The sequence below is a fragment of the Phyllopteryx taeniolatus genome, chromosome 7, assembly GCF_024500385.1.
Source record: "Phyllopteryx taeniolatus isolate TA_2022b chromosome 7, UOR_Ptae_1.2, whole genome shotgun sequence".
NCBI classification, from domain to species: Eukaryota; Metazoa; Chordata; class Actinopteri; order Syngnathiformes; family Syngnathidae; genus Phyllopteryx; species Phyllopteryx taeniolatus.
The window spans coordinates 30,795,801-30,822,941 of record NC_084508.1 but is presented as its reverse complement, the minus strand read 5'-3'; the positions used below and the strand labels follow the sequence as shown (position 1 = coordinate 30,822,941).

Genomic DNA, 27,141 nt, shown 5'->3' with positions numbered 1-27,141 from the left:
CATTCACTTAAGTTTTGGTTCAATCTGATCATCCACATCTTTTCCTGTTGAGTATTTTATGTCACGATCCTCTTTTGTGTTTAAAATGTGATGGAAAAGAATATTAAAAAATTAGGTTTTCATCTGGTGTTTTAACCTCTCTTTTTTCTGTCTTGACAGCATATTGTTCGCAGATATTGTGGGTTTCACCAGCCTGGCTTCCCAGTGTACTGCGCAGGAATTGGTCAAATTGCTCAATGAGCTCTTTGGAAAGTTTGATGAACTTGCTACAGTGAGTAGATGGCTTTTTTTGTCTGCCATAATCCATTCAGTGATATCATACCAATAATATGATAGATGAAGGAAATAATTTACAGGCACTATTTAAAAATATTTTGAGACGTGGCTCATTAATTGGGGGTTTGACTTAGTTTGCACAACATCAGTCTGGACAGTTCTATGCTTCCAATCATGGGGAAACTGTCTAGAGAAGGCCATTTTTTTTGTTCCAACACGACTGTGTTACAGTGCACACACCAAGACCAATAAGGACATAGTTGGATGAGTTTAGCATGGAAGAACACTGAGCACTTAATACACCCCTTCTGTGATGGACATGGCCATCCTCTCATCCATTAGCCTCAAGAATGTTCTTCAGAATAAATAGTCGAAAATTCCCACAGACAAAGTCCAAAACCTTATACAAAGTTCATATTTTCTATATTTTTCAGTTCATATAGAGTTAATGGTCAAATGTTCCGATGATAAATAGATTATTGAACAGATGATAATGATCTTTTATGTTCGTGTTTTTACAACAGTGTGTAAACTATAAGAATTCATATTACAATTACAATGGTTTGAATAATGAAATTCCTCCGAATTGTTTGTGAGCTCTTACTTCTGCTTCTTCTTCTGCTTAAAAAAAAAAAAAAAAAAAAGTAACAAGGAAGCCAAATGTGTCATTGAAACTGGGAGGTCATTTTATATGCTTCACAATATATAGATCCAGCAGCCTGGAAGGGCTTACTGAAATAAAGGAAGGGGAGATGAAGTTCAAGAAAGAAGTCAATCGAAGGGTTCAAAGTGGAAAGATGAGTTAACTGGTTTTTACACAGAGTGGGAGATATGTACTAAGGAAATTTGGCTTTGAATGTGTGGGGAGGTGAGAGACAGAGAGAAAGAGAGAGAGAGAGAGAGAGAGAGAGAGAGAGAGAGAGAGCGAGAGAGAGAGAGGGGTTAGCACTGTTGAGTATAGTACTTGACAAAAGTAGTTGCGAGTGTATGGAAGCATATGGGGCGGAACGATTTGTTTTAGCAAAAATTCGATTCTTCTCGAAAATTCTTGGTTGCCGATTCGAATCAAGGACAATATTGGTTCATTTACAACGATACGATGTGAAAGAATTCAGTGGCTTGAAATCGATTCAGTAACTTATTAGCCAAAATTTCAACCAATGTGACAGTGAAATAAATACAGCACTCAGCCTGTCACGGTAATTACTACTACTACAACAACAACTACTATTACTACTACTTATCGATTTATCATCCATCCATCCATCTATTTTGTGAGCCGCTTCTCCTCACTAGGGTCGCGGGCGTGCTGGAGCCTATCCCAGCTGTCATCGGGCAGGAGGCGGGGTACACCCTGAACTGGTTGCCAGCCAATCACAGGGCACATACAAACAAACAACCAGTCGCACTCACAGTCACGGGGAGAACATGCAAACTCCACACAGGCCGGGGATTGAACACGGGTCCTCAGAAATGTGAGGCTGACGCTCTAACCAGTCGTCCACCGTACCGCCAAGCTTACAGCACCTGGTATTCCCAGGTGTCCCTGCTTAGCTTGCGTGATCGGACGAGATCGGGCGTTCTCAGGGTCGTATGGCCGTAAGCCCGATTTATCATTCCATAAATAAAATAGACACGATACTTTTTTCTGGACTCAATAAATTCTCGTGGTGACTTGAAGCACGGCTCACGTACAGTGAGCTGACGGCAAATTCGACTTCTACACTACGAAGTGGCCTGCTACTAATGGCTAGCCTAGTACGTATTAGCTGCTAGTGGGCTCTCGTTGGCTCTGTCCAATACAACCCAGCCTTGCTGCATGCGCCTCGTGTTGACCCACAACATACACACTTAAGGGAAAGTAACTGTTTATTATGCCCTTTAACCTGCGAGCTAACGGGCTAGCAAGCTATAGACCTAAATAGCTCCCTTGAGCACGGTGTTTAAAATGCACTGTACAGTCCAAAATTATTGTTTGTAAGTTTGGCCGACAGGTTAGAGCGTCTGCCTCACAGTTCTGAGGTCCGGGCTTCAATCCCCGACCCCGCCTGTGTGGAGTTTGCATGTTCTTCCTGTGCCTGTGTGGGTTTACTCCGGGCACTCCCAAAAACATGCATGGTAGGTTAATTGACAACTCTAAATTGCCCATAGGTGTGAATGCAAATGGTTTGTTTATACGTGTTCAGGGTGTACCCAGCCTCCTGCCCGATGATGGCTGGGATTGGCTCCAGCACTCCCGCGACCCTTGTGAAGATAAGCGGCTCAGAAAATGGATGGATGGACATTCCATCCAAACTTACCACACCAGTGTGCTTGGTCACGGTGTCATGGTTGACGTCTAGTACTCATCGAGTACGAGTCGCATTCATGAGCCGCGAGGAATTTTGTGTGCTTTCTAGTCCCAAACTGTTGCCAAAGGTGTAGAGCTTGACAAAAAAAACCAAAACTGTTACTATACCAAAAATAGCATGTTCCAGACTCCATAGACTTGTGTTTTGTATTCCTGAGCCTTAACGCTGCCACCATGCCGCTCTCTCTCGCTGTGCTGCGAGTCTATGCACAATAGACAATAGATAGAGTATAACCATCATGAGATGGCCACCACGTCAATGCCCCACATTCAACATGGCTGCCACATAGGCACGTCTTTTGGAATTGGAACTAGTCATATTTTATATCTTTGACCCGGAAATTCGTCAGTCCCATTGTCTGCCTGCATTACGCCACAGCGCCAGTAAATAACAGCGGCCAATTCTGTAATTACTAGACTGTCAACGGCATTTTAAGTGACAAATGGAAACTGTTTTTGGACACATTTTTCAGTTCCGACGGTCCGTTTTATCCGGTATTCGTTATATCGGGGTTTGTTTTTTCAAGGTTCCAAGGTATTTGACTGACAGGTGGAGGGGCTGTAGCTCGAGAGCAGACCCCTCATTTTTAAAGATTTCAGAGCCTTATTTTACATACATAATGATTCTTTAAAAATCATGAAAATTGCCAGGTGTGTCAAATTCGCAAGACATTCTTTTGGCCTCTTTAGTGGGTAAACGACTCTCTATAATTAATCGGGGATTAATCGAAATTTTGGGCTTCTCACAATCATAAAAACGTTACAATCGGAGAAAAATTATTCATGTGCCGCAGCACTGGTAGTGTATGCATTGTAACACACCTTCAACACACCCTTTGTTGTTTGTAGCAAGCATGTGATGCGTGTTCTTCTGCCCTCTGTGAGCATGCTTTAAGCTCTTTATTGATACCCCAGTTGGAGTTTACTGTAAAACTAAATGCACAACAAAAATAATTACTCACATTGAATATTTACAACCACAATTCCAATGAAGTTGGGACGTTGTGTTAAACATAAATAAAAGCAGAATACAATGATTTACAAATCCTGTTCAACCTATATTTAATTGAATAAACAACAAAGACAAGATATTTAATGTTCCAACTGATAAACTTCATTATTTAAAGCAAATAATCATTAACTTACAATTTTATGGCTGCAACACGTTCCCAAAAAGCTGGGACATCGTCTTGCTTGATGTACAGCTTTAGCTGTTCAACAGTCCAGGGTCTCCGTTGTCGTATTTTACACTTCATAATGCGCCACACATTTTCAGTGGGAAACAGGTCTGGACTGCAGGCAGGCCAGTCTAGTACCCGCACTCTTTTACTACGAAGCCACGCTGTTGTAACACATGCAGAATGTGGTTTGCATTGTCTTGCTGAAATAAGCAGGGGCGTCCATGAAAAAGACGTTGCTTGGATGGCAGCATATGTTTCTCCAAAACCTGTATGTACCTTTCAGCATTAATGGTGCCTTCACAGATGTGTAAGTTACCCATGCCATTGGCACTAACACAGCCCCATACCATCACAGATGCTGGCTTTTGAACTTTGCGTCCATAACTGTCCGGATGGTTCTTTTGCTCTTTGTCCCGGAGGACACGACATCCACAATTTCCCAAAACAATTTTAAATGTGGACTCGTCAGACCACAGAACACTTTTCCACTTTGCATCAGTCCATCTTAGATGAGCTCGGGCCCAGAGAAGCTGGTTCCCAATTAGCCTGCTCACCTGTGGGATGTTCCAAACAGGTGTTTGATGAGCATTTCTCAACTTTTTCAGTCTTTTTTGCCACCTGTCCCAGCTTTTTTGGAACGTGTTGCAACCATAAATTCTAAATTAATGATTATTTGCCAAAAAGAATAAAATTTATCAGTTTGAACATTAAATATCTTGTCTTTGTAGTGTATTCAATTAAATATAGTTTGAACATGATTTGGAAATCATTGTATTCTGTTTTTATTCATGTTTAACACAACGTCCCAACTTCATTTGAATTGGGGTTGTAAATACAAGACACACATCCTTTTAGAAATCACTAGTTTATGCTAGGCGGCACGGTGGCCGACTGGTTAGAGCGTCAGCCTCACAGTTCTGAGGTGCGGGGTTCAATCCCCGTCCCCGCCTGTGTGGAGTTTGCATGTTCTCCCCGTGCCTGCGTGGGTTTTCTCCGGGCACTCCGGTTTCCTCCCACATCCCAAAAACATGCATTCATTGGAGACGCTAAATTGCCCGTAGGCATGACTGTGAGTGCGAATGGTTGTTTGTTTCTATGTGCCCTGCGATTGGCTGGCAACCAGTTCAGGGTGTACCCCGCCTCCTGCCCGATGACAGCTGGGATAGGCTCCAGCACCCCCGCGACCCTAGTGAGGAGAAGCGGCTCAGAAAATGGATGGATGGATAGTTTATGCTATCAGTCAATGGAAAACCCAATTGACGGGCTAGCTAACATTAGCATTAGATCACGGGAGGGATTTACCTACAAATAATGAATATTTACACATAAATGCCGTAGTAACACATACAGACAGACAATATACAGTAACAATACCAAAAACCCAAAAACATGCATCGTAGGTTAATTGAAGACTCTAAACTGCCGGTAAGTGTGAATGTGAGTGCGAATGGTTGTTTGTTTATGTGTGCCCTGTGAATGGCTGGCGACCAGTTCAGGATGTACCCCGCCTGTCGCCCAGAGTCAGCTGGGATAGGTTCCAGCACGCCCGTGACCCTAGTGAGGATAAGCGGTCTGGAAAATGGATGGATGGATATCATCCTAAAAAATCCAGGTGCAGTGCAGGTGAAATTTCTTAGATTCCTGTTGTTTCTTGTAAGGGAATCAGGTATTATGCTCATTAAATATGAAGATTTTCCTGACGTACTTTTATTGCTTTGCAGTAAAACAATGGGGAAAACAGGAACTTATTGTAATTTACACTGAACAAAAATATAAATGCAACACTTTTGTTTTTGCTCGCATGTTTTGTGAGCTGGACTCCAAGATCTAAAACCTTTTCTCCATACACAAAAGGCCATTTCCCTCAAATATTGTTCACAAATCTGTCTAAATCTGTGTTAGTGAGCATTTCTCCTTTGTTGAGATAATCCATCCCACCTCACACGTGTGGCAGTATGATTATTGCACAGGTGTGCTATCGGTTGGCCACAATAAAAGGCAGTTCTATTATAACGGTATGTATATATAGGTATATATCTATTGCATGTATATTGCTATTGGGCAAAGCTGCGGAGTGTATATGGCTGATACATTTAATACCGGAGCACATGAATAAATTCTGAGTACACCCCATTTACGCCACTCCTATGCTATATGTGACTCTCTTGACCTCCATCTCTTGTGAGCGACATGATCCGTACAGACAATTTAGACTTGGTCTCTACGTTCAGACACATGCACAAAAGTCACATGATCACAAGGATTATCCCCCTTGACTTCATTCTGTATCCTAGCAATCAGCCATGGTTTAATACCAGCAGAGACAGAGGGGGAGAACGAACAAGACATGAGGTGATTTGTGGCGAGCAATCAGTGCTTCAGCAGTCAGTAATCCGTTACATGGTATAATTGTGATGAGGTTATATTGTCTTCATGTATCGGTGTAGCTGCAGCCTAATAAAGATTTATAGCATGTCACATTGGCAAGGGAGACATTTACTTTCAAACCGCCTGTGTCAGAGCTGTCAGGCCACTTGGATGCTGCATAACAAACTAAACTTAGTCAAAGACGGATGGGCCACTGCTGCTGCTAACCTGCCTGAGTAACAGATGTGTCACACCGGTATGAGGACCCTTTTCGTCAAAATGTCACACAGCTTAAAACAATATTATCTTACTGAAAGCATTTATAGGTATTGTTCAGGTCCAATCAAGTTGGGACGTTTTGTAAAACGCAAATAAAAACAGAATACTCACTCATTTTTAATTTAATGCCTACAACACATTCCAAAAAAAGCTGGGATAGGGGCATGTTTCCTTTCCATGTCACCATTCCTTTTAACAACACTCAATAAGCATTTGGGAACTAACGACGCTAATTGTTGAAGCTTTGTAGGTGGATTCTTTCCCGTTGTTGCTTAATGTATAACTTTAGTTGCTCAACAGTCTGGGGTCTCCGTTGTCGTATTTTGCACTTCATAATGCGCCACGCATTTTCAATGGGAGACGGGTCTGTACTGCTGATAGGCCAGTCTAGTACTCACATTCTTTTACTCCAAAGCCACACTTTTGTAACACGTGCAGAATATGGCTTTGCATTGTCTTGCTAAAATAAGCAGGGGCGTCCCTGTAAAAAACGTTGCTTGGATGGCAGCATATGTTTTTCCAAAACCTGTATGTTCCGTCAGCATTCATGGTGCCTTCACAGATGTGAAAGTTACCCATGCCATGGGCACTAACACACCCCTATACCATAACAGTTTGCCCAGGCGACACAACGTCCATTATTTCAAAAAACACCGTCCATCTTAGATAAAATTGGGCCCAGAGAAGCAGGCAGTTTCTGCGTGTTGTTGATATATGGCTTTCTCTTTGCATGATAGAGTTTTAACTTGCATTTGTAGATGTAGCGACAAACTGTGTTACCCGACTGGTTTTATTAAATGTGGCTGAGCCCACGTGACCATGTCCTTACACAATGATGCCATTTTTAATACAGTGCCAACTGAGGGATCAAAGGTCACAGGCATTCAATGTTGGTTTTCGGGCGTGCCGGTTACACACAGAGATTTCTCTAGGTTCTCTGAATCTTGATGATCTTATGGACTTTAGATGACGAAATCCCTAAATTCCTTCCAATTTTACATTGACAAACATTGTTCTTAAACTGTTGGACGTTTTGCTCACGCAGTTGTTTCAAAGTGTGAACCTTTACCCCAGCCTTGGTTGTGAACAACTGAGCCTTTTGGGGATACTCTTTTTATACCAATTCATGACACTCACCTGTTGCCCATTAACCTGTTCACCTGTGGAATGTTCCATACAGGTGTTCTTTGAGCATTCCTCAACTTTTCCAGTCTTTTGTTGCCCCTGTCCCAGCTTTTTTGGAACATGTTGCAGGCATCAGAGAATATTTTCAAAGGAACAAAAATGTTCATCAGTTTGAACATTAAATATCATGTCTTTGTAATGTATTCAATTGAATTTACAGTCGGTTGAAAAGGATTTGTAAATCCTTGCATTCTGTTTTTAATTTACAGTTTAACGCTCCAACTTAATTGGAAATGGAGTTTGTACACTTAAGAGACTCATCATTGTACTTCTATGTTTGGCTACTTATAATAAGACCTCAGTGTTTAATTATTCAACTATATTTCCATGATGACTGAATGATTCTGATGAGATCACCAAAGGGACTTCATAGTGATATTGACCTACCACATCCATCCCTCCATCCCTCTCTCCATCCATACATTATCCATTTTCTGTACCACTTGTCCTCTCTTGGGTCATGTCATGTATTTGGAATGCCGCAGGAAACCAGAGTACATGCAAACTACACACAGAAATTCCCGTCAACTATGAGGTAGACATGCTAACCATTACCCCACTGTGCTGCCTACACCACCAAAATGAATTGAAAGGTTAATACTTTCATAAAAACATTTAATATTTTGGGGAATGCAGCCATTCAATGGCTCAAAAGTATTGTGCTAAAATGACATCACTGTAAATATTAGAATCAGAATCATCTTTATTTCAAGTATGTCAAAAACACGAAATTTGTCTCTGGTAGTTGGAGCCGCTCTAGTACAACAACAGATACTCAATTGACTTGAATACTTTTGATACATAAAGACATTGAAAAAAACAGTCACTGACAATAATTTAAAACTGAAAAGCTTCAACAATAAAATACTGCCTGAAGTCTGGAGCCCATGGACTTCACCAGAATCCGAGTCTCGTCCCTGATGGTTCTTTGCAAAGCCTTCACTGCAGCCGCCTTCATTTAACTTATCTTGTCTTGCTCTATAGCATTGAGATCAGGAATATCAGCATTGGAAATCAGAGAATATTAATTTTTTTCTGACTTCAAAAATTCTCAAGTTACTTTTGCACCCACTCAGCAGTCACATGAGCAGTGAGACTGTTTGATTTGAACCCATATATACACCAACACTGCCTCCATCAGGTTTGACACATGATTTTGGGAATGTAACAAACACTCGTTAACAAGATCCCAAGGTAATGGAACTCCTCCACTTGAGGAAGGATCTCATTCATGACCCAGAAAGGGCACGCCAACTTTTTCTGACTGAGACAATGGTCTCAGATTTGGAGGTGCTGATACTCATCCCAACCCAGAATCAGTGACAAAGAGCAGCCTTGGGATAATCCAACCTTCACTGGAAACAAATCTGACTTTCTGCATGCAATACAGACCAAGATCTGACACTTGTCAAACAGGGACTAACCAGCCCGTATCAAGGGGTCCAGTACTCCAGTGGTCCCCAAACACTGGCCGGCCCGCGGAGAATTTGGTACTTGGCCTTGCTCCCCCCTCGGTTGGAGGGGTCGACCTAGACACAGTGCACCCTCCCAACCCATCGATGATTAGCGTCTACTCCCACGCACAGACAATTAGCATCCAACTCAGTTACAATCGCCCCCACCCTGGATTAGCTTCCGATTCACAAGGTCTGTGAGCGGTGATTATGGTTATATCTATTTTCTATTGTGCATAGAGTGCTGCGCAGAGAGAGAGCGGCATGGCGGCGGTGTTAACTCTGAGAAATACAAAACACAACTCTCTGAAATCTGGAACCTGCTATTTTATCTATTTAGCTCATCTCAGAATGGCAGGGGATTTGGAACTAGGAAACACATTAATTCCTTGCGACTCAGGAAAGTGACTCGCCTATGATGAGTACTGTACGTCAATAATGTCACCATGACCAAGCACACCAGCGTGGTAAGTTTGGATAAAATTAAGCCACAGCGCCTCATTCTTTTCCATGTAAGCCTATCTCCTGCATCCTCCTCTCGAACACCAACTGCCATCATGTCTTCCCTCATGACATCCATCAACCTTCTCTTTGGTCTTCCTCTCGCTCTCTTGCCTGGGAGCTCCATCCTCATCATCCTTCTACCAATATACTTACTATTTCTCCTCTGGACGTGTCCAAACCATTGAAGTCTGCTCTCTCTAACTTTGTCTCCAAAACATTTAACCTTGACCGTCCCTCTGATAAGCTCATTTCAAATTTTATCCAACCTGGTCACTCCGAGAGCGAACCTTAACATCTTAATTTCCGCCACCTCCAACTCTGCTTCCTGTTGTCTCTTCAGTGTCACTGTCTCTAATCCGTACATCATGGCTGGCCTCACCACTGTTTTATAAACATTGCCCTTCATCCTAGCAGAGACTCTTCTGTCACATAACACACCTGAGACCTTCCTCCACCTGTTCCAACCTGCTTGGACCAGTTTCTTCACTTCCTGACCACACTCACATTGCTCTGGACGGTTGACCCCAAGTATTTAAAGTCCTCGACACTTGCTATCTCTTCTCCCTGTAGCCTCACTCTTCCCCCACCACCCCTCTCATTGATGCACATATATTCAGTTTTACTTCGGCTAATCTTCATTCCTCTTCTTTCGAGTGCATGCCTCCATCTTTCTAACTGTTCCTCCAGCTGCTCCCTGCTTTCACTGCAGATCGCAATGTCATCTGCAAACATCATGGTCCACGGGGATTCCAGTCTAACCTCATCTGTTAGCCTATCCATCACCACTGCAAAAAGGAAGGGGCTCAGGGCTGATCCCTGATGCAGTCCCACATCCACCTTAAATTCGTCTGTCACACCTACAGCACACCTCACCACTGTTCTGCTGCCCTCGTACATCCATCCATCCATTTTCTGAGCTGCTTCTCCTCACTAGGGTCGCGGTCGTGCTGGAGCCTATCCCAGCTATCATCGGGCAGGAGGCGGGGTACACCCTGAACTGGATACCAGCCAATCGCACGGCACATAGAAACAAACAACCATCCGCACTCACATTCACACCTACGGGCAATTTAGAGTCTCCAATTAATGCATGTTTTTGGGATGTGGGAAGAAACCGGAGTGCCCGGAGAAAACCCACACAGGGACAGGAGATCATGCAAACTCCACACAGGCGGGGCCGGGCATTGAACCCGGGTCCTCAGAACTGTGAGGCTGACGCTCTAACCAGTCGTCCACCGTGCCGCGCCCTTGGCACTGTCCTGTATTATTCTAACATACTTCTCTGCCACTCCAGACTTCCGCATGCAGTACCACAGTTCCTCTCTGGGTACTCTGTCATAGGCTTTCTCTAGATCTACAAAGACACAATGTAGCTCCTTCTGACCTTCTCTGTACTTTTCCATCAACATCCTCAAGGCAAATAATACATCTGTGGTACTCTTTCTAGGCATGAAACCATACTGTTGCTCGCAAATACTCACTTCTGTCCTGAGTCTAGCCTCCACTACTCTTTCTCATAACTTCATAGTGTGGCTCATCAACTTTATTCCTCTATAGTTGCCACAGCTCTGCACATCACCTTTGTTCTTAAAAATGGGCACCAGTACATTTTTCCTCCATTCCTCAGGCATCTTCTCACGCACAAGAACTCTATTGAACAAGCTGGTAAAAAACTCCACAGCCATCTCTCCTAGATGCTTCCATACCTCCACAGGAATGTCATCAGGACCAACTGCCTTTCCATTTTCATCCTCTTTTATGGGTTTCTGACTTCCCCCTTACTAATCATTGCCACTTCCTGGTCCACTACACTTGCCTCTTCTACTCTCCCTTCTCTCTGATTTTCCCCATTCATCAACTCCTCGAAGTATTCTTTCCATCTAGCTAGCACACTGCTGGCACCAGTCAACATATTTCCATCTCTATCCTTAATCACCCTAACCTGCTGCACATCCTTTCCATCCCTATCCCTCTGTCTGGCCAGCCTGTATAGATCATTTTCTCCTTCTTTAGTGTCCAACCTGCCATACATGTCATTATATGCCTCTTGTTTGGCCTTTGCCACCGCTACCTTTGCCCTGTGTCGCATCTCAATGTATTGCTTTCGCCTCTCCTCGGTCCTTTCAGTGTCCCACTTCTTCTGAGCTAACCTTTTTCCTTGTATGATTTCCTGTACTGTGAGGTTCCACCACCAAGTCTCCTTCTCTCTTTTCCTGCCAGAAGATACACCAAGTACTCTCCTGCCTGCCTCTCTGATCACCTTGGCTGGAGTGGTCCAGTGTTCTGGAAGCTCCTCCCGTCCACCGAGAGCCTGTCTCACCTCTTCCCGAAAAGCTGCACAACTCGTCCTGTCTCAGCTTCCACCACACGGTTCTCTTCTCTGCCTTTGTCTTCCTAATCTTCCTCCCCATCACTCTTTCACATCTAGGTCACATCCTACCTGTGGGGCATAGCCACTAATCACATAACAACCTCAATTTCAAATTTTAGCCTCATCACTCGATCTGATACTCTTTTCACATCCAAGACATTCTTAGCCAACTCTTCTTTTAAAATAACCCCGACTCCATTTCTCTTCCCATCTACACCATGGTAAAATAATTTAAACCCTGCCCCTAAACTTCTAGCCTTACTGCCTTTCCACCTGGTCTCCTGGACACACAATATATCAACCTTTCTCCTGATCATCATGTCAACCAACTCCCGAGATTTTCCTGTCGTAGTCCCAACATTCAAAGTCCCCACATTCAGTTCTAGGCTCTGTGCTTTCCTCTTCTCTTTCTGCCAAAGAACCCGCTTTCCACCTCTTCTTCTTCTTTGACTTCGACCCACAGTTGCTGAATTTTCAACGGCGCCCTGCAGGTTGATGGCGCCGGTGGCGGACGTTTTTAACCCGGGCCACGACCGATCCGTTATGGAATTCTTTGGATGAACGCTCATATTTGTTTGGCTAGGTTTTAAGCCAGACTTTTTGCACTGACCTGTGCCCCCCATAGGGCTGCATTAATAACTTTGCACATAATTTTGTACTGTACAGTAATATGGGTGCATATGGCCTGTGCTCCAATGTACTGGACAATCAGCTATAACGGATGACTCCCCGCCCCTATTAGTCCATTATATTAAGTTTCCATTGTACTAGCATGAACCGCTAACACCACTAACTCATGATGTCAAGGTCGCCAGCTCCCCATCCCCACTATACAAAGTGTTGATGTTACACTGCTTCACCCTCCTCCCCTCACCGAACTACTCCCACGCCTGACTTTTTGCCTCAATATTCTGCTTGGCCTGGCAGTACCCGGCAGCTGTCTCCGGAGTCCCTCAGGCCCAAAAGGCCCGATAGGACTCATCATCCATCATCATGGAACAGATTGTGGTAGAACATTGAGGTACCACTGTACCGATATCAACTTTTTATTTTTATATAGCTCTTAAAGCACTGCTTGGATCACATATGACCAATTAATCTCTCGCGAGTCTTATTGTTCAAATACTTTTGACCCATGGCGTTCTGCATAAAATCAATTAATTATAAGATTGTTATAATTCCCAAGTGGTAATTTCTTAAACTGGAAATTTTAAAGCTATAAACTGTGCACTTCACATCTGGATTTTTTAAAATTTCCGATCCATTGCCATGGTGAATAACAAAGCTGTGATAGTCCAAATACTTCTGGACTAAATGTGTGTAGCTGTTGTCACAGCTCATACAGTTCTTCTTTGTTTTGTTCTGCTGATATATTCTGTTCAGTTTTATGGTCTTTCTCAGTGATGATGTTGTAATCTCTAATTTTTTAGCTCCTGTTCCTTCTTCTATTGATCTTTGAGCAACCATCCGTGTTGCATAGTCCACACAGACATTGTAACTTTTCTGTGTGTATATTTGTACATTTATGCAAGTGTGTGTTCATGTTTCTGAGTTTGTGCAAAATGTACACTGTGACACATAGCTGATCCATCTGGGAATGTGTGGGTGGGATTGTACTTCAAGAGCATGTCAGCGCAATTACAGTTGGCCTCAACTACAAGCACACACACAGTTGCACAAGCACACATCCTGATATTTCTGAGCAGGGATGCTTTTGTATGCTGATTGTGTGCAGTGTCTCAGCTGTCAAATGTAATGTAGCTAGGAGTAATGTTAAATGTCATAACATACAGTGTGAATACATTGGAGCTGTTGAAGTTAGAAAATAGATTTCAATAGATCAATAGATTTGAGTCGCTGTATATCATCCACTTTCTGAAATATTTAGGTTTTGTTGAACTTTGTTTGATTGTTTATTTTCTGCAAGGAGACGGGTTAGACCCAGTTTGGTAATTTTGTGGACTGTGGTACTTCAGCGCATTTAAAAGTGGGACATCTGCGCTGTTTACAGCTGACTTCAATCCTGTCCAATTGAAGCGACTCTTCTCTTTCTGTTCAAATGTGGTGCAAATAATCTTGCAAGGAGACGTCTCATGCTGAAGAGGTCGCAGAAATCTGTGCGTGACTTAAGCATTGAACGTTGGCGAGCACCCTTATTAAATACAGAATAAGCTGATGAAAACTGCTGCCGAGTTAAATATGTCCACGAACCTCATGCAGCTACAGTACATACCCTCCAACGACTGTTTATGTACTCCCCCCTTTAGTTGCATGCCGGCCAGTATGTCAACTTAAAAAATATAATAATGATGATGATAACAATAATAATGCATTCATTCATTCATTCATTCATTTTCCTTCCCGCTTAACTTCACTAGGGTCACGGGCGTGCTGGAGCCTATCCCAGCTATCTTCGGGCAAGGGGTGGGGTACCCCCTGAACTGGTCGCCAGCCAATCGCAGATAATGATGAATTGATTTTTACAATGAGTTCCATACCCGCTGTTGAAATACATCTGTCATCCAACACATGTCCACGGAGCTTGCGTCTCTTGTCTGCCTGCGTGTGCCCTGATCAAATTCAACAAAATCCTTTTAGACCGCCTGCGCCAAAATTTAGATGTGGTCCCAGTAGGCGTAAATTTAGAAGACCTTTTTGACACCAAATTCCACTCCGCCAAGTGCACCTCCAAGATCACACCCTCGCTGGTCCGATATGCCGAGCTCTGCCCAGACCGGTCTGCCAAATTGGCATACAAGCACAGCACTTGTGCGAAAATCAAGATAAGCTAGTTTTTACGCTCGACCAGAGCTGCAAAATCTACGAAAATATGTCATGTTTAAAAAGAAGAAAGGAGGTGATACAATTATTAATTATTAATCGGTTTATTTGAAAGGGGACAATGCAATTTCATAAAACACATGAAGTACACATGGTTAAAAAAGCCAGAATTAGTCCCCTGGCCATGATGTAAAAAAGCAGTAAAATACATCTACAAGACAATATAATACAGGATACATAATCAAACTATACTATTAAGAGAGAATAAAACCACAAATATTTTGATCATAAAAAAAAAACAACATAACATACTTGTCTTTTAGTGTTGGCAGCTATAGGTGTTAACTAGCCACATTTTCAGTTTTTTTGTGAAGGCCTTGTATGTTGTAAGCAGTTTAACCTCCTCAGGTACTGAGTTCCACTCACCAGTGCTCATCACTGACCAGGCTGACTTACTGAAAGTGCTCCTGCGCAGAGGAATGAGACAGTCACCTCTGACAGAGCCTCGAGTGACACGCTCAGAGCTGTTTCTTTGGCTGATGAACTCAGCCAGAGGAGCTGGGGCCAAATCATGCAGTACTTTATAAATCAAATTTAAACCAGTTTAAAAGACTGTATTTTTTTTAAATTGCACAGTGATGATAATGCCTTGGTTTTTTATCCATCACTTTAATTACTTGTTTGTACAAAACTTCCAATGGTTTTTTTGCATTCTGACCAGCCTGGGACCAACTGGTTATGCAATAGTTAAAGTGACTAAGAATCGTTGAATGCAAGTAAATTTTTGCGGCTTCAGTTGACATTTCATTTCGAATTGCACGAAAATTTGCGAGGTTTAATTCGATATTTTTACACAATTTGTCAATATGGGCTTTAAAGGAAAGCTGTGAATCTATTATTAACCCAAGATATTTGTATTGGCTGACAATTTGCATTTTTTCTCCATTAACAAGTATGTCGGGGTCAGGTGATACTCTATTTGTTTTAGTGAAATACATGCCTACAGTTTTAGAAATGTTTAGTTGTCGACAGCACTCCTGCAACCAAGTTGTGACACAGGACATTGTATTAGTGAGTTTAGCAGCAACAGTATCTTTGGAGCGACCATGAACAAAGAAAACCATGTCGTCTGCATACATTACGCACTCTGCTTCAGAGCAAACAGTGGGCAAATCGTTGATCCATCCATCCATTTTCTGAGCCGCTTCTCCTCACTAGGGTCGCGGGCGTGCTGGAGCCTATCCCAGCTGTCATCGGGCAGGAGGCGGGGTACACCCTGAACTGGTTGCCAGCCAATCGCAGGGAACATAGAAACTAACAACCATTCGCACTCACAGTCATGCCTACGGGCAATTTAGAGTCTCCAATTAATGCATGTTTTTGGGATGTGGGAGGAAACCGGAGTGCCCGGAGAAAACCCACGCAGGCACGGGGAGAACATGCAAACTCCACACAGGCGGGGACGGGGATTGAACCCCGCACCTCAGAACTGTGAGGCTGATGCTCTAACCAGTCGGCCACCGTGCCGCCCAAATCGTTGATATAAAGACTAAATAAAAGGGGGCCTAATATTGATCCCTGAGGGACTCCAGAGGTTAGCCTAAGAGACTGATCTGCAGTTGTTAACTGATACAGATTGTGTTCGGTCATGCAGATATGATTCAATCCAGCTCACAGCTTTGCGAGAGAAGTTAAATTTTGAGAGCTTGGTAAGAAGAACAGAGTGATTTACTGTATACAACTCCACCCTTGTCGAGAGAAGATTTTATTTTCTCAATGAAGAGGCAAGTAGCCATTTCAGTGGAATGCTTGGATCTGAAACCAAACTGCATGGCGTGGAGAGAGGGTGAGCTGCTGATGAAATAATGGACAATCTGCTCTGACACCCATTTTTCTGCAACTTTGGAAATGGCCGGAAGAATGCTTATAGGTCGGTAGTTATTCAGAGAAGTTGAGTCACCGGATTTAAAGACAGGGGTTACAATAGCAGATTTCCAGGCCTTTGGAAAGTGACCAGATGAAATTGAAAGATTAATGATTGAGGCAATAGGAGTAGCAAGAGTTGAACCTAGATCTTTGAGCATGCTCGTGTCCATTCCAAAAACATCCTTTGCCTTAGATGGTTTGAGTGAATGAATTAAATCGATAACTTTGGTCTCAGTAATATTTGTAATAGTAAAGAACTGCGTTGCAGACAATGCAGGGTATTCCTTCCTTTGTTGTACTGCAAACTTAGAAGAGATTTCTGACACAGATTCAATGAAGTATTTGTTAAAAGCATCAGCCATCTCTTTAGGTTCCGTCAGGATGTTTCCATTTAATTTAATTTGCATTAGTTTTGTTTTGTTATTTTGTGTATCACCCAATAGTTTTTTTAATATAATTCCAGGTTATTTTTGAATTTCCCTTCGCACTATTCAAAGCAGTAATGAAAAATTCAGCTTTAGATTTTCTTATTTCTTTCACTACCCTATTTCTCAGTGAAATAAAGTGGTGTCTATTGTATCCTGATTTGACCGACAACTTCAAGGAATGATCGCGTTCTTTCATCAGTTTCAGAATAGATGTGTTTAACCAAGGAAGGCCATTCTTTCTAGCTTTTAGTTTAATTATCCGTGTAAATTGTATAATCATTTCTTGTATTTTGTTGGCAAATTTAGAACAATCCTCATCTAAATTTTTACCAGCGAGGAATACATCCCAGTTTACTTCTTGGATAGAATCTTAGAAATTTTGTTGTTCATGTTTTGGTATCCTATTGGATTCAGTGGTGGCCAAGGGTTTGAAGCGCTTTTTATTTAATTTTCTTGTGACCATTATAAGATTGTGATCAGACAATCCTGTGAGCATATTGTATGGCTTCAAGATCCTTTCTGGCCTATTAGTAAAAGCTAGATCAATCTGAGTTCGGGTGGAGTTTGTAATTCTCGTAGGGCCATTAATTACCTGAGTCATATCCATATCATCCATAACCCTTTTCAATTTTTTCATAACTTTTTTAACTTCCCAATTAACATTTAGGTCACCCATTATTATCACCTCTTTCGCAAGATTGAGTTGTTTCAGTAAAATTTCCAGCTTTTCATAAAAAGCGGCATTTGATGAGGGAGGCCTATAATGAATATATATATATATATATACAATTAATGACATGCTTCTTGCAGCCCATGACATCATGTTAAAAACATTTCTACTGTGTGACTTCAGTATATAATGCTTACGTTTTTCTTCAGATAATTTTACTCCCCCCCACATTATTTAGTTTATGGGACCTGAAAATTTTAATTATTGATGTGTCATTTCTCTATGTCAATAGGAGAATCACTGCAGGCGAATAAAGATCCTGGGGGACTGTTATTACTGTGTATCAGGGTTGACCCAACCTAAGGCTGACCATGCCCACTGCTGTGTAGAGATGGGCCTTGACATGATTGACACCATAGCGTGAGTCACACAAACATGTATGCTCCCCTTACCCCCTCTACTCTCTTCATAAAATATTTCAGATCATACCTCTATCTCTAGCGATCCGTACATCCATCCATCCAACGATCCATTGATTAATTTTCTGTACTGCTTATGCTCACTAAGGTCACAGGTTATACTTCTAACTTGTCATTATTAATTAAATTAATTATTTAAGAATTCTACAAAATAAAATTATTTAATAATGATACTGTAAGAATAGCGGATTACTCCTATGATGATAACCGACATTGTGGCTCATTTTCATGTCTCTCGTTTATCGTATGTGCAATGATTGTTAAGAGCTTTTTAAATCTGCTTCCACGGATTTTAGACAACTAATTTAGATACATATGATAACTTGTAATCAATCCTCAATTGTTGAGATACTTCTAATCTAGGTATCTTGGGTTTTTGTGGCAAGAGGGGCCCCAAAAACACAAAAAGCCTCAAAAAAATAAAGACATGCAGATTTCATCCCTCTTCATCCCTCTCTCCCCTGCTCTTGAAGTTCCATGGGCTGTTTGAAAAGGCAGAACGACGCACAAATGACGGGTCGGACAGTGAATCGGACGCTGCGTATTCCAAAACACCCGCCCTGCCTGTGGCGGTGGGTCCATCACGGGTGGCCGAGTTCTGCGCGCCACCGTGCGCTACCAGGGTAGAAGTCCCGGCTTCTTCCTGGTTGTCCCAGCTCCATGCTGGATGTCCCAGCTCCATGCTGGATGTCCCGGCTCGAAGCTGGAAGTGCCGCCTCAGGACTGGATGTCCCAGCTCCAGGTTGGAAGTGCCGGCTCCATACTGGATGTCCCGGTTCAAGCTGGAAGACCCAGCTCCAGGCTGGAAGTCACAGCTACAGGCTGGAAGTCTCTCGTCCATACTGGATGTCCCAGCTCCAGGCTGGAAGTGTTGGATGTGAGGGGGTTGGACGAACACTTAGGCTGGCTTGTACGGTGATCAGCGCTGGTTCTTTATTTATTCATTTATTTATTTTTGACAGCGGGCTTCGTCAGAATGGAGGCCAAGCAGAAGGCACCCTGAACGGGCATGAGAGAGCGTGGCATTACCCCCGCTGGCTGGATTAACGCTCACGCACACCCACACACACACACCCACGATCGAATGGCACTCGTGACCCGCTGTTTGAGGGCCTCCGCTGGCCGGCCTTGCCGGTCGGGTGGACAGTTCCTTCAGCCTGCGGATTCGCTGACCCAGCCTTCCGAAGGCAGTGCTCACGCACCCGGGAGACCGAGACACCCCGTCTTTCCCAGCAGTCCTCTCACGGAACCTACTACCTGGTCAGCGTTGGCCTCCCGGCGAGCACACACTTTCTCTAGCCAGCTCTGGACAAGCGCTGGCCCGGTTTGTTGGCCGACCCGCCTCCCCATTTCAGTTGCGGCCCGCCATTGGAGGGCCTCCGCCGGCCGGCGACGCTGCAGTGTTCAGGTGGACGGTTCCTCCAGCCTGTGGGTTTGATTTCCCAGCTTTAAGAAGGCGGCGCTTGGAGAGACCCTACCCCTGAGGCTACCTGGTTGATCCTGGTAGTAGCAAATGCTTGTCTCAAAGATTAAGCCATGCAATTCTATGTACACACGGCTTGTACAGTGAAACTGCGAATGGCTCATTTAATCAGTTATGGTTCCTTTGATTGCCACGCCGTTACTTGGATAACTGTGGCACTGAGGTAATACATGTAAATGAGCGCCGACCTCCGGGGATGCACGCATTTATCCGACCCACAACCCACGCTGTGCGGCCCCCCACCCCCCTCCGGTGTGTGTGTGTGGGGGGGGGGCGACCGAGCCCCTTTGGCGACTCTGGATAACCTCAAGCTGATCGCAATGATGTGAGTGCCAACACACCAACCCTGGACTCATTGGATGAAGTCATGGAGACTTGCTAGGTAACTCTGGAGCATTTTATATAAAAAATCCTGAAGAAAGACAGGATTCTCCTACTTAGGGATTTCAATGCGAGGGTCGGCAAGGATCGCAAACTCTGGAACGACACTTTATGTAAAGATGGTGTTGGAAATGCCACCTCAAACGGAATCCTCCAACTGTCCTATGCACTGGTGATAAGCAACTATCCGACTTGAGGCCAGCCGGGACACTATTGACTACAAGACCAACAAACACCAAGACTGTGTCAACGATAATGACAGTGAATTCAAATAACTTCTCAATTCCAAAAGGATATCCTTTTGGTCTTGGCGGAATGACATTAACAGTAGAGAAAAATGGCAGGCCCACTCCATAGCAAAGTAGAGGTGGTGGAGAAGACTGGAAATACAGAGGCGTACTGACTAAGGTGACGTCAGGGATTCTTCAATGCCACCAAGGCCATGTATGGAGGTCTCAATCTCCTCCACTCCAAAGATGGACAATTTCTGCTCAAAGATTAAACTGGCATCAGTTCCAGTTGGCAGTAAATGTTCCAAAAGCTTCTGAACTGAAACAACACAGCTAGAAACCATCAATCGAATTGTTGAGCGACCTATCATGGAGTATTTGGGAGCCGCTCCCACCAAAAATGAGCTCCTGGATACCATTAGGAAACTGGGCAATAACAGGGCCTCTAGACCAGATGGGATCCCTGGAGAAATCCTCACACAAGGCACGCCAAAACTCCCTTGCCACATCCATACCCTCTGTGAAAACATGAGAATAAGGAGGAAATCCTTGCTGAACTCAGGGATTCTCATGACAAAGTCATGGGTGTGTGTTCCGGCTTTTGTCTGTTTCATACACACTTGCTCCTGAGAGCATCTTCACCACCTGTGCCTCGTTCACCCTAATTACCCCTTGCATTTAACCTTGTGTCTCATTCTTTCTCGTCGCCAGTTTGTTGTACCTTGTCGTCGCATTCCAGCATTCCTTGTTACCACGTCAAAGACTCACAGTAAGACTAGACCCTGTTCCGATTATCGACCTCGCCTTTTTCCCTCACGTTTTTGGATACTGTCGCTTTTTTTGGATTGCCTGCCTGTGTACTGACCTCTGCCCGTATATTAAACCTCTCTTTTTTTAAACTGCCCATTCGTTTTGGAGTCGTGCATTTTTGGGTCCTATCCTCTGTTCCGTTCATGACAGAATGAACTGGCCATAACATGGACCCAGCAGACTGAGACCCGGTGCGCAAAGCCCTTCAAGTGCAGGGTCAACGCCTCTCGAAGCAGGATGGGCAGCTTGCTGCCCTCCACCTTCATCTAGAGGGACTATCAGAACATCAGGACAATATGATGAGACAGGTGGCCTCACACTTTGAAGTTCTTATGAAAATGATTCAAAAGAAGGAACCAGTTGGCACAACACCCGATACCGCCACGGTACCAACATTTCCATGTGAAGCCGTTACCATGCAGCCACCTGCCACCTCCGCTGCTGTCTGCCCACAGCTCTCTCGACCGGAGAGGTGCTCTGGAGATTATGGGAACATTAAGCCGTTCATCACTCAGTGCGAACTCCACTTTGAGCTGCAGGCAGCTACCTTCCCCACCAAGCGGGCAAAAATCGCTTTCGTCATTTCCCACCTGACTGGTCGTGCGTAGGCGTGGGCTACTCCTGAATGGAGCTGCAATTCTGCCGCGTGTCATTCGTGGGCTTTTTTTGTAAAGACTCTAGAGCACATTTTTCAGTTTCCACACCAAATCGTGAGGCAGCTCGCTCCCTTGTCAGCTTACACCAAGGCAAGCACAGGGTGTCAGATTACGCGATTAAGTTTCGCATTCTAGCAGGTGAGAGTCAGTGGAATAATAGCGCACTGCTCGATGCATTTTTTCAAAGACTATCCCCCGCCGTCAAGGATCATTTGGTCCCGCTAGACCTGCCGACTGACTTGGACACTCATCGCTCTCGCCGTAAAAATCGACAAGAGACTTTTGGATCGTGAGCTGGACGGAGTTCGGCGGAGGGCTGCGTCACCACGCACTTGGAGGATGAGCCTCGGTGACCAGCCCAACCAAGGAACATTCCCTGTCTCCGGTGTCAATCCACTGGCTAGCGTCACCACGGATGAACCCATGCAACTGGGCAGGTTCCGTCTCTCCCCTGACGAACGTCAACGCCGGCTGTGGGAACGGCGGTATTTCTACTGCGGGCAGTTGGGTCATTCCGTGAGCAACTTTCACGTCAAGGTTGCCGGTGCCGGTAACAAGGGCACGGGTGAGGCGAGTCTGAATTTCATTAAGGAAGACCCTACCTGGGTTCTTCCTAAAGTGACACTACGCTCTCCTGATCAAAAAATTCATACACCTGTATTAATTGACTCTGATGCAAACTTACTAAACTCCCTCCTCGTTAGACGTATGCACCTTAGAACCTTTCAAATAAAACGCCACCGCAACACCTTTGCTGCAGATGGCAGTTTTACGGCAAGATCACTGACCGCACACAAACACTCACATTGACATTTCCTGATTCTCACTCGGAACGCATTAGTTTTCATGTTTTTGACGCCATGAATCATGACCTTATTTTAGGGAACCCATGGTTGAAATTACATAACCCCCACGTTGACTGGTCCTCTGGCAGCAATTGCGCCCAGAACTGTTTCAAGCCTCCATGTGATGTTCAGGGCTATGTTTCAAATGACAATCCACAGACCCCAACTGGGGATCCTGACTTATCTCAAGTGCCCACCTGTTACCAGGATATGAAAGACGTTTTTTCCACATTGTTTTTCTTTGTGGACAAGACTGACACCCTGTATCCATTACCGGGGTCTCAACGACATAACGGTGAAAAACAGGTACCCTCTTCCTCTCATCTCCACCACCTTTGAGTAACTGGAGGGAGCCAAGGTTTTCACCAAACGAGACTTAAGAAATGCATATCATCTAGTCAGGGTAAGGGAGGGGGATGAATGGAAAACAACATTCAACACACCAACGGGACATTACGTTTTTACATCACAACGGGAGTATTTGATGATGCCTTTTGGACTAACTAACGCTCCAGCTGTGTTCCAGAACTTTGTCAATGATGTCCTGCGTGACATGTTGAATGTGTATGTTTTTGTATATTTGGACGATATTTTGATATTCTCCCCGGATGAGGAGACTCGCATCATTCATGTCCGCTCTGTGTTGCAGCAGTTACTGCAGAATGAACTATTTGTCAAGGCTGAGAAATGTGAGCTCCACAAGGCGTCCGTTTCTTTTCTGGGGTTCGTGCTGGCTCCAGGTGAAATCAAAATGGACCCTTGCAAAGTTGATGCCGTGACTAATTGGCCCACTCCCACATCATGCAAAGATGTACAAAGGTTCTTCGGGTTCGCTAATTTCTACAGAAAGTTCATTAGAAATTTCAGTTCTTTAGCTTCACCTTTGCATGATCTTACCTCGCCACACAGACCTTTCGTATGGAACTCGCTTTGTCAGGCAGCTTTTCACAAACTTAAATCAAGCTTTACCTCCGCTCCCTTTCTCACTTTGCCAAATCTCAAACAGCAGTTTCGTTCATGACAGACAAGGCACTTTGGGGCCATTAAAAAGGCATCTGCTTCTTATCTCGGGTAAAGTACTGGCCTGAATACTGGGCAACCGCCTATTGCTGCTGTTAGAGATCTTCCCAGAGTCGAAGCTGCTGACCTCCCAGAGGAACCTCAGACATGATTTTTTACAGCTTGCCAACTGCAAGAGTAAAACAAAAAAAATACTGATTCTCTTACATAATGTTCATTTCAACCTGCACGAAAGTTATCTGCAAATGGTTAACAAGGATAAATATCAGGATCATAGCTACAAAAGTAGAATTATGTCTTCTGTCCCTCTCAACACAATCATTTTTGTCATAGGTCAGTGGTAGAGGCAACAGAGGTGGACTTGAATATGCGTGTTGGCCTACACACAGGACGGGTGCTGTGCGGCGTGCTGGGCCTCAGGAAATGGCAGTATGACGTCTGGTCAAATGATGTCACTTTAGCGAATGTGATGGAGGCCGGAGGACTGCCTGGGTCAGTACTCAGTGCCACTACCACTAAAACAAGACAACCATAGAGCAAATGCAGACACATACTCAGTACATAGCATGCCTCCAGTACACGTTGTTTCTAAAAGCAGATTTTTCAACAAGCAACTGAAAATGACTGGGCTCATAGAAGGTAATGCTTGCTTCAGGGACGTCTGCAGCTCAGAGCTTATGGTACAGATACACCTCAAATCAGATATAAACATATTAATATTTCATTCAGTGATACAGACAGTTCCAACAAGTGACCAAGGCTTCTTCACAACAGCCAACTTTATCCTATGATGATTATGTTCCACATGGACAAAGACTGCAATAGCCTAACTGATTATTATTATTATGTTGATTTTCAAAGTGACATTACTGTATATCTATCGGGTTGAGGTCTTCAGAAGTGTGAAAGACTAAAATACATGTACTAACATATTTATTTTAACAAATATCCACGTTTTCAAGCAAAAAAAAATGTTTCAAATTTTGTGCATCAATGGTCGCTGTATTCATATCCTGATTGGGGACAGAGCTGCAGAGCACCCCTAAAGTTCACATATGAGAATAGTTTCTACAGTATAATGAATATTTAAAAACAACAACAACTTTAATCTTTATATGATTTTATATGTGAGGTCAGGCTCAATAAACTTCACTGTGAAATGGTTATTTAGCAGATGGGCTATTAAAGCAATATTCTTATTAAGAGTCCTATTTTATCTTTTCCCCTGCTTGTGCTCTCAGAAAGGTTCACATAACAAGGACCACCCTGGAGTGTTTGAATGGTGACTACGAGGTGGAACCTGGCTTTGGCCACAAGAGACACGTCTTCCTTCAGAAACATCACATAGAGACGTTTTTCATCGTGCCATCACACAGACGGAAAGTACAGTTAACTTCTTTTTTCCCCCCACATTTTCTCTTTTTCTCTTGCCAGCACATAGGAACATAGGACAGGGACAGCTGTCCGTGGTGTAATAGTTAATCCTCTGGCGCAGAGGGGAGGCCGTGTGTTAAGCTGACACACACATTACTATCTCACTCCAAGTGTACATGTGCACAGTACATGCATATTGATGGATTTTAAAATTGCTCAGTCATAGTGAACATAGTTTACACTAAATTTCACAAATTTCTGTGCATGGATGAGATGGATCTACATACTGTCGGTGGCTTACATTTTCTTTGTCACGGTGCGAATTCGGATGTGAGTTGGATTGGACCCAAGAGCAGACTGAGGCGGAGGGAGTAGATTTAGAATGGTTTATTGCAGGTTGGCTCAGGTTAAGGATATCAAAGGCGAAGTAGTGGACCATCGGGAACAAGGAGCGAGCACAAAGCGGGAACGGGAGCAGGTGGGGTAGCTTGGCAGCGTGGCTAGTGTAAGTCAGCAAGAAGAGGAAGGCACAGAAGGATCACTGGAGATGGAGAAGAACACAATCGGGTGAGTACAGATATGGGTCGTGAGATAGTTACTTTCATACCACAAAACTTGGAAGTACGAGGGTCGGCTGGTGATTCACAAACAAGTGTCAATACTCAGGCGAAGGCAACAGGACTTGACAGGCTTTAAATGCAGGCAGTAATGAGTGATGCTTGAAGACAGGTGCGCGGCCCAGGTGATGCTGATTGCTGGGGAGAGAGAGAGGGGGAGAGAGCAATACAGGGGGCAAGGTGAGGTGGCGCCACCCAAGCTCCAAAGGTAGAACTGTGGGGCATGGATCATTACAGTACCCCCCTCTCATCAGATGCCTCCAGGTGTTACACCAGGCTTCCCAGGGCGAGTGTCATAAGGGAGTCATCCAAAATAAGCTTGCGTGAAATTCAGGACCGTTCCTCAGGGCCATATCCCTCCCAGTCCACCAGGAATTGAAATCCTCTACCCCAGGGCTGCACAGGATGCGCAACATCATAAAGTCAGGATGGCCATCGATGACACGGGGTTGTAGGGGGTATGGGTAGAGGGCTAAGGGCACTGGTGGAGACCGGCTTAAGCAAGGACACGTGGAATGTTGAATGGATCTTGGGGGATTGGGAAAGTTTTCATTGAAAAGAGGTGGCATAAATGAGTTTGGTGATTGGAAATGGACCAATGTAGCGAGGAGCGAGCTTACTGGGATTCCATTTGGAGTGGGAGATCACAGGAGGCGAGCCAAACCATCTGACCCACCTTGTATTCAGGAGTAGGGGATCGATGAAGATCCGTCAGCCGCTTATTCTTCTCCGTCGACCGAGTTAAAGCAGCCCTGACGTCCTTCCACACAGATTGGACCCGTCGCAGATGCTCACTCACCGCGGGAACCACCACTGTATGCTCTTGGTCCTTAAACAACGGAGGTTGGAAACCATAACATGCTATAAAGGGAGTCATACCTGTGGCGGAGCTGCTGAGGGAGTTATGGGCATATTCCACTCACAGGAGGAAGGTGCACCAGGACGCAGGATGGCGAGCAGCGACGCAGCAAAGAGCGGATTCCAGGTTCCCCTTGGTTTGGGAGTGGCAGCCGGAACACAAACTTGCTGCTGTGCCCACCGCCTTGCAGAACTCTTTCCAGATCTGGGAAGAGAACTGAGGACCCCGGTCCGATACAATGTCAAAAGGGATACCATGAAGTCTGAACACATGGAGGACAAGAAGGTTAGCAGTCTCTAAAGTAGAGGGCAATTTGGGAAGAGGTAATTGATAAAACTGTCATTAGTGCCATAGTCAATGATGGGGGTGTGTTGCGAACGGTACCAAGGGTGGAGCAAAACTTTGTGTCTTAGATCCCCGCTCACGAGCTCTCTCTCTGAGGTGATTGTCTGGCTTAATGGCTAATGAAATTAGGTTCTCGAGGGAGGTGGATCCATCCCTGGTTGCGGGCGCGTGCTTGAGTTGTTCTGATAAGCCCTTAAAAAAAATTCTCCTTAGCGCTGTGTCGTCCCGCCCGCATTAACTCGCGAGTATCTGGAAATCGATTAAGTAGAA

At 44.2% G+C, this 27,141-nt stretch overlaps 1 protein-coding gene across 20 annotated transcripts in view; it reads left to right on the top strand.

Moving 5' to 3' along the window:
* Positions 1 to 27,141, top strand: part of adcy1a (adenylate cyclase 1a) — a 118,380-nt gene that overhangs the window by 24,320 nt on the left and 66,919 nt on the right. For 19 of the 20 annotated variants that reach the window (XR_009789350.1, XR_009789349.1, XR_009789353.1 and 16 more), the window contains exons 4-7: positions 160 to 271; positions 18,065 to 18,192; positions 24,010 to 24,168; positions 24,918 to 25,059. Coding sequence is in view for 14 of the 20 variants with exons in the window: in XM_061779204.1 (XP_061635188.1) it covers positions 160 to 271; positions 18,065 to 18,192; positions 24,010 to 24,168; positions 24,918 to 25,059 (541 nt within the window). In the remaining 6 variants the exon portion in view is untranslated. The remainder of the gene's footprint in view (positions 1 to 159; positions 272 to 18,064; positions 18,193 to 24,009; positions 24,169 to 24,917; positions 25,060 to 27,141) is intronic. The other variant, XM_061779205.1, reaches the window with a different exon arrangement.